Source organism: Platalea leucorodia (assembly GCF_965183815.1).
Source record: "Platalea leucorodia genome assembly, chromosome: 4".
Classification (NCBI taxonomy): Eukaryota; Metazoa; Chordata; class Aves; order Pelecaniformes; family Threskiornithidae; genus Platalea; species Platalea leucorodia.
In genome coordinates, this window is record NC_138826.1 from 69,950,289 (window position 1) to 69,961,145 (window position 10,857).

The window sequence follows — 10,857 nt, forward strand, 5'->3', positions numbered from 1 at the left end:
AGGTTTACTTATATTACACATGTCTTAATTTTTCTTTTTTGCTTCAGTGATAGAGACATGAAATATTGAAATTTGAACTTTGAATTTAAAATACAATTAGGAAAAAAAGTGCTGTAACACAGATTTTATGAGAATTCTGGTTGCATAGATTCTGAGTATACGAGTTGCATATTTGAATAAATGGACCAAATGCATGTTTAGAATATCAGATACTGTCACCATGAAAAGTAAAGATGGTATTTTAGAGGTCTCTCTACCCATCGTAAGTGGAATCCATATTGTAACTTTTTCAGTTTGAAAGTAAAAGGATATTTCTTTTCATCTTATCCATTACTATATAGCTGAAAAATTTCAGGCCAAATTAGGCACTCGGTGTTGCGTGTTCGGGAGTGATTGAGGGAATAACCTGAAGAAAGACTGATACAGGAATCATTGGGGTCTTCAGACTTTTATGCCAGTAAAATATCCCCATTAATGTTGCTGTATCTTACTTCATTTCACATAATGTACTATAAATAATTTTTAGACTGATTAATGGCTGTGTTTGCTATTTGTTCTATTGTGCTATTTTTTGGTAAAGTCCTGGGTAAAATTTCAGCTTTCATGCCATCCAGTGAAGCATCAAAATATAAATGCTTGCAGGTTCAAAGAATAGAAAGAGACTGTAAAGGGCTTTGTTTATATAGCGATTTTTATGTCGATTCTCTGATTCCGTGGATCTTAATTCATGATACTTCAATAGCTGGGTTCCTAATGTTTTTTCTGTAGCCCTGTATACTCTTGTAATTACGCTTTATTGCCACTTGAGGTCAGCAGCTGCCAAGAAAAAGAAGTAAATGAGCTTGCTTCATCGCAATCCGTTTTCATTTGCTTTATTTAGAATACTTAAAAATCAATACATTCTTCAGATCCATATATACATTGTGCAAAACGAAAGGATTTCTTTCGAACGCGTAGCGGCTTCAGCAAAAAGTCTTCCTTGCAAGTTACTACAGAGTGAAAACCTAGAATGGCTTTAGGGAGTGTTTATTGGCTTCCCGAGTAGCATTGGGTAATCGCTGTGGCAGAGAATGGTATTGTGTACAATGTGGTGGTGACAGGGTTTCAGCCTTATCTTTTTGTTTATACTAAACTAGTGATAATAAATCTGAATGGAATAAGGTATTATTGCTGCAGGGAATAGTTTGGAATCCAGAAATGGCAAATACCCTTCCTTTTAATTGCAGTAGTAATCAATGTTCTGTCAAGATGTGGGGAAAGTGCTGCCTAAAAATGATTCCCCCCTGCTCTTTAATCTTTGCTTTTTTTTTTTAAAAAAAAAAAAAAAAAGAAGATAAAAAGCATGAGCTTGGTGCCAAAGTTACTGAACAGGATTTGGGAAACCAGCGTTTAGCTCTTGGCTCTGCTATAGGCTTACTGTTGACTAGTCATTTCCTTAGCTTGAGACTCAGTTTCCTATATGTAACTCAGAGAAAGCTATTCACTTCTCTGGTAAAGTTTTAGAAGAAAAGTTTTTTGATGGGATTTTTTTATATACTATTTTAACAGTGCGAGTGTTAACAGTAGCATCACACCTGAATCTTGGTGTTCCCTTTCCTGAAATTCACACTGTTGTTTCTTGTGAGTATTCCATTCTTCCTGTCCTAGATAGTTGTGTAACATTGCTAGTAAACATATCCTGTGTTTCAGAAATGACCGCTTTTTAATAGTTTCCGAAGTTGTCCCCATGCATGATTGGCACCAACTGACATTCCTGTCAAACCAACAGTCCCCTGCACCAGGCAAATTTAACAAATGACACAGACAAGGGTCAATTTACTGATCACCAAAATGCAGCAGGGGAGATGTAGGTTAAACATTAGGAAATACTTTTTAGCTATAACACTGATTAAGTCGAAAGAACAAACTGCCAAATGAAGTTGGGTAATTGCCATCACTAGAAATTTTTCAGGCTATGAGTATGCATCCATTTAGCAGGGATGGCTTAAAAATAATGCAGTCAGTTTTGCCACAGTTCAGAACTTGGACTGAATGACTCATATGCATGTTTTATCCCAAATAATTTTTAAAATTTCTTCCCACTTTACCCTAGCTAGGGATAAAGCAGCAGGGATGTTGGCAAAAAAGAGTAAAATTTTCTCTCAGTGTGTGCCAAGCTTACATGAAGTAAGAAACAAGTTATAGTGAGAGAGAATAAAGCCCAGATTGATGTGACCTTTATTATTTTAACAGTGTCTTTCAGCACAATTACAGAGTTGCAGGATTGCAGAGAACAGAGCTGGAGTATAAAATAACATAAATAAATAGAACAGGAGCCAAAGCAGTCAGCAGGAGGTGGTTGGAATTGGGCAGTGAAGGATGGGTGAAGGGTTTGCATTGGTCAAAGCCTTTATGATTCAGCCACCATAGTTGCAAATTCTGGAGAAGGGAAAAATTTTTTTAAAATATTAAAAAAAGAAAATGTAAAGAAGGAGGAAGCATATTACAATGATTACAGAGTCACTGGTGTAGCAGAAACATCACAATAACGGAAAAACAAAGAAATCCAAGTTAATTAAAGGGAAAGTATGACTTGGGAAATCTTACAGTGAAATGAAAGGAGTTTTTGAGGGTAAGGGAGAAATGCTATACATGCCAGGCTATCAAGACTGTCCACTGCTATTCATCTGAAGAACTTGATTAGTGCCCTGTTATTCCTTTGTAAATCACAATGGGATGAAGGCAAGAACTAGAAATTTAATTTTGCAGTGAAATAAATTTCCTTTATATCAGAGTTTGGCAAAGAGACTCATTAATGAGTCTTTCAGAGTATTCATGTCCCTATATTATAAATATATTACATTTAAACTCAATTTTGTAATGGCAAATTGACTCAAAATGACAGATTACAAAAACAGAAGGCTGACACCAGCCTACATAGCAATCCTGACCACATTGGTGATAAGAAAAATTCCTGTGATCTCAGAGGGCCAGGATTTTACCCTGTGGCTTTTATTAGTGTTACATCCATAATATTTACATAAATGTATCTATCTGCAGTTTGAGGTTATTTTATGCTTTGGTATATGTAATGCCTTTCAGCAGGGTGATAAAGCATGGAAAAGGCACATTTGTATCCTGGTGAATAGTCGCCTGGCATACTGCACTCTGAATACTGTATTACCCAAGGAGGTTATAATTCCTAACTCCATCTAACCTTGGAGCAGTTACACTTGAGAATACCTTGCACAGTTATGTGTGCCTCAGAGCGTTAAAAATGACAGACTGGAGGGAATCCCAAGAAGGGCAGCAAAGATGATAAAGGGATTAGAGGGTACACAGAGAGAGAGTGGTTTATGGGTTTAACATAATCAGCTGAGAGGAAAATGACAAATAGGGGAGGCAGTCATCTGTAAAGGCTCAAGAGAAAATTATTGAAGTTTGACATAATGAAAAGTAATGTCTTGCAACTAAAAAAGAAGATGAAAATTCGGCATTTTAAAGAACATTCTAATGTTCAGTTGAAAAATGCTAAACTCTTAACAAGTGAGATCTTTACTGACTCGTGTGTACAAACAGGTAGCACTTTTGTTGACGTGTCCAAAAAACAGGTTGCCAAACACTGACAAACCAGATCGAGAAATAAAAGTGTCAGAGGGTTTAAATTAAATCCAAATTTAGCCATCATTTTGAAAGATGTAAGTCCAAATTAGGATTAGTGATGCAGATTACTTAACACAAAATGTGTATAAATCCTGTACACGGTGGGTACATAGATCGAAAGTGTTACAAACTGAATTTAAGAGATAACATGAAGTACTTGCAGTAGAAACCCAGACTATTCTGGGAAAAAAAACAAAAAAGGCTATGATTATTAAATCACTGTGTGAATAAATCCTGCAGAGAGAAACATGAACTGCAATGGATGAAACCTTTCCAAAAGGGAAAACTAACTATGCGTATATTCTGTTAGAACAAGTTGTCATACTTGCTACAGCTAAATTAAATCCTTTTTATAATAATTTGTATCTACGGAATATATTTGGGAAAGGTTATTCAGACTTGCAGCGAAATATTTTCTATAATACGTTATGATAGTGATATTATCACTTAATGGCAATATATTTCACGGGTACTTTCTGATAGTCAGCAAACCATAAAATACTCCTTCATGAATAACTGCTATGCGCTTTATACTTTTCCCAGGATTTTCAATGTACTTTAAATATTTCAAAGATGTTCCAGTTGAATAATCTTGTAAACTAGTTCACTAATTATTTTCCTATGAAGGTTAGCCCAACCACAGGTGGCTTGTGGAGGCATTGTTGCAAAGTGTATTCAGACATGCAAAACTTGTGAGATAAGGCACTGTATATTAGCCCCCGCCTGTTGGTCATTCTTGTAAATGTTTATTGCCTCGGACTGGCCTGTTAGCGAGAGAATCCTTGTGATCGACTACATCCTCTTTTCCAGTTGTAATTCTTCTTCCGAACAAAATTATATCTTTCTTTGCACAAATAATAGTCTTAAATTACAAGGATTTAGACTATTTTGTCATGTGAAATAATTTACTAGCTATCTTGTGTCAAAGCTCTGACTTAAAAGGAGAGGATCGTTTCACTGTGTTCAGGATAGTTCAGTAGTTTATACCAGCCTAATGTATACCCTGTAGTATTTTACTGAAATGACAGATATAATTATGGAGGACATGTTGTAGGCTAATGATTTATCTCATCAGATTGTGTTTTTTACATTATCTGTACAATAGCAGATCTGTTTAGGAAGCTTTGTAAGTAATGAGCCACAGTAATTTATTTTAGAAGATGTAAGAGCACGAAGAGGGATAAGAAAGGAAGGACTTCGAAAAGGTTTTTCTTTCTTGTCCTGACTTTTACCTGTGGCAAGGCCATGACTTATCAGTGGTCATTTTGAATGCTTGATGTCTCATTTTTACAATGTTTAAAGAAAATGATTGAAATATTTTAAAATATCTGCAGAAGTTGAGCTGTAGCAAGGAAAATACTTTGACTTACTGGGATAAAAATTCGGATTTGTTCTGTCTACAGTGCATGATCTTTAAATTATCTGTGTACTTGCTCAAGTCTATTAATATCAAGAAACTGAAAGTCATGATGTGCATGTCCAGTGCTAATACACAAAATACATTAGAAAAACACTATGAGCAGAAATCTTCATTTTCTTTTCTCCTCTTTCTAATAAATGTTCTCCTGAAGCTGCCAGAGCTGCTTCAGCATCCCTTCCCAATCCAATCTGGAAGCTAATGTTTGTAGTTTTATTAGGTAACCTGGCCTTGGCCTGCAATTTTTTTCCAATTCGTCATCTCCTGTTCGCATCAGTGGAAGATGGAGGAGGCTCGACATCACACAGAAGATGATCATGTCTTGCATGAACAAGCTGCAAGTTTTCATCTCTTTGAAACTGGCATATCAGCCACAAATTACAAATCTTGATCATACAAGAGGTAAGCTGGTGGAACTATTTCTGAGCTGAACAGTCTTGCAGGAATGATAAAAGGTTTAGAACAGGAGACCTAAGAGAAAATTTGCCATGTGAGGCCTCTAACTGGAAGAAGGCTGGTTAGGTGGGATTAGTGTTTGTGATGATACGTCTGAGGAAGATGGTTCTGCGGTGTTAAAAATCCATGAAGATCGGTTCTTACAACTGCTGTCGGCTCCTGAGGGACAGCGTTCAAGGGCCAGCTAGTGAATTAATGTTAACCTCTGTGAAAGGCTGCATGTTTGTGATCCTTTAGTGATGTATGAAGCTGATGTTTGAAACAAGGGGTAAAAGTGAGGCCTGACAATTCAATTACAGGGAAGGAAACAAATGGTTTGCAACAGAAATACAGCATTGCAATACTGAATATGAATGTGATGTACATTCATGACTTTACATTTTATTTGCATAGGCAGTTATAATCTGGAATTGCATTTATGAACCAAAGGAAAAGCTGGAAAGTATCAGTCATCCTCATCCTTTGGTCACAGTCCCAGCTGTTAACTTTGCATGTGTTTCAAGCCTTTCCGGTGTAACGATTTGCTGTTGGAGTCAAATTTAAGAAATGGAAAAGAAACCGATAATGTTGTGTAGTAGGGATATGGCCAGAAGAAGCAAAAGAAAAAAGCCCTTCATTCTCTTCTCATTATCATGTACAAATTCAGAGTAAGTCCAATTCAAAGTTAAGGGAGGGTAAAAGTTGCAGAAGAAAGAGATAAGAAGAGGTGTTTCATATTGCTTTGTAACAATGTAGTAGTTTTCAGGCATTGTTTCAACTTGAAAAGAAAGTTATGGTCAATCTTAAATAAAAAAGTTAATGCTGTATCCTCTTGTATAAGCCAAAATCATTCTGGAATATAGTTCTTTTATTCCAGTTGATACTGCTTTTGTTTTGCAGCCTTCTGGGAATAACTGAAAATGTATCTGATGTGAGGTTGGTGGATCAGCTGTAAGCTTACTTACCTGAATCAAGTTTTGTTCTGAAAATCTTGCCCACTGATTTTAGTACCACTGCCACTAATTTTAATGGGAATAAGAAGGACCCATATAATAAAGCATACAAAATTTCAAATAATGACGCCTTCCTCGGGTTCAGTTGCACTGCTACAGTTTAGCAGGAACTTCCCCTAGATGCTTCACGATTGCTCCTCTGCAACCGTAATACAATCACGATCTGAGAAACTAAGAGGCTTTAGTCTAGAAACAGGATCATAGTCACTGATATGTCAGTGTGCTATGGACAGGCAGTTTACTAATCTATCACCTGACTAATATGTAAGTGGGTGGTTTTGGATGTCATTTTTTCAGCTTCTGAACAGGGAAACTATGTTTGTTAGTTAACTTTATTTTGCTTGTTATTCCTTTTTTAATTGCTTTTTAGTTGGAGGCAACATTTTTTACAAATCCCAGAGATCAGGTAACACAGAGAGATGTGAGGGTTTTTAGATATTTTTTAGATTTCACCCTATCATATGGCCTGTCAGTATGGTGAAAACTTAGCAATTGCCTGCTGTCTAGGTAATTTAGTACTCTGACCACAAACCTCTGCTACTGTCTCCTCCAACGAGGAAAGATTTAATTCAGAAATGCATCTCTTCATGTCTGTTCCAATGTGTCTCGGGGATACAGAAGAAATAGGAAAAAGGAGAAATTTTGCATGTGGGCTAATTTGATTCGTCCCAAGAGGGAATGGAAAACAGCAGTAATTTTTAAAGCAATGCTGTGAGAGAAAAAGTTGTTCTTTTCTTGTAGTTCTCATATTTAGTAACAAGGAGTGACAACCTTTCTTAGCTGTGAAGACACACATAAACACTAGAAAAAGCTGGATAGGCAGTTATTGTATAGAAATTCCATACCAGACTGACTGTACTTGGAATTTTAAGAGCATTGCTTTGCTAAGTCATGCATTACTTTCCTATTTAATCATCCAGCAGAAATGCTGGTACTCAGCTTTTTTCCTTTCTCTTTTGTAAGTTTTATAGTCAAGACCAGGTCTTTCAACTGCTAGTGTCCTGATCCTCACTCCACTGAAATCAACAGAAAAATTAAACTAATTGAAGTAGAAGTTGGATGGGTACTTCGTCCTGTGCGGTAGGGTGCCTTAGCTACATCTCGGCTGCTCTTGCCCCCTCTAGTGTCAGAACTCGGCTCCTGATTCCCCTGACGCCTGCAAGCAAGGTCTGGCAAACGTAGCAGGACTTGGCATATCATGAAATCCAAATTGTGCCCTTCAGAAGGTCACAGCCCCCAGTGATTCCTAGATTTCCTCAGTTCTTGTATGCAAGAGTAATATTGGATTGTTACTGTCAAAGTTTACTCCTTTAATCACATACCATCAGCGCCAATTTTACCATCACCGTCCTTATCTCCAGCAGCCAGAAGAGCCTTCGTTTCTTTGTCTGATAGGTCTCTTCCATCTGGGGTAAAGCCCTTCAGGACAAACCTAAAGAGGAGATGTGGAAAAAAGGAAAGGTTTTTTTTCAGAACAGTTTCACTTTGTATTTAATTGTACCGCTGCTTTGATATTGGAGTTGGAATCGAGGGTTGTATCTTCTGTTATTGACCTTCTTTAACATTCAGGAAGAGCGCTTTACTCTGAAACTGCATTTGACTGAAGAACTATCTGTAAGGTATTGATCATTCATGTGTTTCAGGGTCACCCTCCAACACACTTTAGATCACGTAATCAGCAAAAAACTGGTTATTGCACACAAATACTAGTCAAGGGATTGAACTGTATGCTATTTTCTAGAGTCTTGTAAAAAAGAAAACTGGAAATTAGACTCTTAAGGCAAGGTTATTTGAGAAAGGACATATCTTTACTTACTTTAATTCTTCCTCTTCAATGAAGCCACTTCGATCTTTATCAAGAATATGGAAAACCTTCTTCACATCTTCTGGGCTCTTCTTTTTCAGTCCTACCATCTCGAAAAACTTCTTGTAGTTAAAAGATTCAGCCGCTACAGGAGATGAAAAACCAGAGGACTGCTTAGAAAAATCACTGAAACGTATACCAACGCATAACCCGTGGTTTTCTTCCAGGCCGCCGCCCGTGCTGCCCGGGGAGGCCGAGCCGCGGCAGGGGCCGGGTGCGCGCACTGTGCCCGTCCGGGCTGCACAGGCACTAAGTGAAGTGAACCAAGGGGGAGAGGGGCAGCGCCTGCGTTTTGCAGATGGAGAGCCGAGCTAGAGAGGGATGGGGACTTGCCCAAGGTCACACAGGGAGCCTGTGACAGAGGTGGGAGCTGAAGTCTAACCTGCTCGGTCTTATTTCAGTGCCTTAAACCCCTTTTTTTACTAAGTTTTACGCTAGAACAGTCATCTGAGAGCGGACTCTGACTACTACATCGCTGTCACTTTTTGACATTTCCACCCCTGGGAAAAAACAAACCGCTCTTGCTCAACCCCGGAGCCCAGCACTGACGAGAAGCGTTTCGGAGCACATGGCTGTTTCAGTTCTGTGTCGTTTTTCCTGAGGACTTACTAGAAATCAGTGTTGCGTTTCGACCGCTAAAGGTATGTGCAATCGCGGTTTGTAAGCTCAGACGCTGCGAGGGAGTGCTGTGCTCTGCTGTGCTGTGCGCTGCCTGCAGGACCTTGTGAGGCACGACCGCCGGGGAGGGGAAAAAAAAGAAACCCCAAACCAACAGAGCCCTTGAAATCGGAGCTGAGATAAATGAGTTTACCTGCTCCACCTCTCCTCTCCTTTAACCGCACCCGCTTTTGTCCCACCCCCGTAGCCTTGCTAACGACTCCGGTGTGGATTAGAAAGGTGTGGATTAGAAATCCGAAACAGTGACCTCCAAAACGTGCTGTGGACTTTTTTTTTTTTTTTCCCTTCCTTCCCCATGCGTCCTCATTCCCGCCGCAGCTTTTCCTATTACATAAAATTAAGGAGGCTCAGTCTTTCGGGATCTGCTTGACTGAGACCTGTCATTAGTTGCTGCTAATTGCATCTGCTCCGGGACTTGGAGACGGCCCCGGAACAATGGAAGCTAATGAGAAAAACAGCTGCTGAATGGAGCAAAGCGGTTTGTTGGTCCCTTCGACTCTCCGGCTGCTGAGTTTGTTCGGGCTCAGCGGTTTTTGCGCTTCTGTCTGTCTGTCTGGGAAGGTCACCGCAGAGCGCGGGGCAGCGGGAGGCTGCTCCTGGGTGCTGCCTTCAGCCAGGTGGTGCGGGGGGAGGCACACCGTGCGCATCCCGCAGCACCATTCCTGGCGTTTCTTTGAGAGCAGCCTTAACTACCCCAATCTCCGTGCGCACGAAGAGGGGTTGCTGTCAGTTTAGGGGTCGCGATGAATTAGAGGGGTAGGGAATATCTGAAAGCCGGAGGAGCCCGAGGGGGAAGTACGGACCGCTGCAGCCATTCGTCCTGCAGAAAGCTTCTGCAGTCGAGCAGTGCACCCACTTGCTCTGCTGTCGCCTTCTGTTCCATCCCGAAAAGCAAAGCCCACCCGGGGATTCCGCATAGGATGTAAGAAAAGAGCGATTTCTTATCTCCTTGAAACGAGAAAGAGCAGTTCTGCAATACCTGAACCTGAATTTCGGGGGTGAGTGGGAAGCTGCCGACATCCACGGCTGACTTCCCTATCCCACATCAAGATATAATCCACCCTGGCTCGCCGAGGGTTTTGTTCCCTTTGAAAGTATCCTCTCGGTAGAAGCAAAGTCTGTCCGCAGTTACTGCTTGCCTTCCTTTAAAATAGATGTTTCACCTCTGTAATGTGCAGGACAACTTTGCTGAGGATGCAGCCCTGTGCTTGATAAACCTGTCAGGCTTTCACTGCACTTCCAAAAACACGTCCTCATTTGATATTTTGTCTAGCCGGATCCTCTAATCTTCCCCGAGCTTAAATAAATGCACTGCTATCCTAAGCTGAAGAGACGAAAGGGGGGAAAAGAGAGAAGAAGGGAAAAAAAAAAAAAAAAAAAAAAAAGGCACTCACCTGAAAAGGCTCCCACAGCCTTCTTGATATCCTCAGCGCTGAGCACGTCGGTCATAGCCATCCTGCAACTGTTTGAACAGGGAAGCAAGTGCGAAAAGATTAAAAAGTGCTTTTCTCATCATTTCTGCTCATATGACCAAAGCTGCAGTGCTGTGTGGGGATGGCACACCGGGAAAGGCTGGAGCCGTGCCAGCTATATAGCTCTGCGTGGATCAGTGCCACGGGCTGTCGCTCTCCAGTTTGCAGAGCACCAAGGAGTCCACAGACGCGAGGGTCCGGCTAAAGAGAGGGGCCGGGGATGCCTTCGCGGGGAGCGGGGTGGGTGGGGGAGGACGCGAGTGGGGGTCGCTCCCTGGGAGGTTGGAGCCTAAGCCTTACTGGAGCGGTGCCAGAGTCTGTCGCGATACCGGCTGG

At 40.5% G+C, this 10,857-nt stretch overlaps 1 protein-coding gene across 2 annotated transcripts; it reads right to left on the reverse strand.

Moving 5' to 3' along the window:
- Positions 1-793: 793 nt before the first annotated feature.
- On the reverse strand, positions 794-10,519 carry PVALB (parvalbumin; the record flags this gene model as incomplete). 2 transcript variants are annotated; one of them, XM_082309160.1, is made up of 4 exons in its annotated part: positions 794-816; positions 7,830-7,939; positions 8,324-8,456; positions 10,444-10,504. In XM_082309160.1, the coding sequence occupies 4 exons, from the start codon at positions 10,502-10,504 to the stop codon at positions 794-796; spliced, it is 327 nt and encodes a 108-aa protein (XP_082165286.1). The 2 variants fall into 2 exon arrangements, with proteins under 2 accessions (XP_082165286.1, XP_082165285.1); XM_082309159.1 differs by lacking the exon at positions 794-816 and adding an exon at positions 2,390-2,418 and having other exon boundaries at positions 10,444-10,519.
- Between the last annotated feature and the right edge of the window lie 338 nt (positions 10,520-10,857).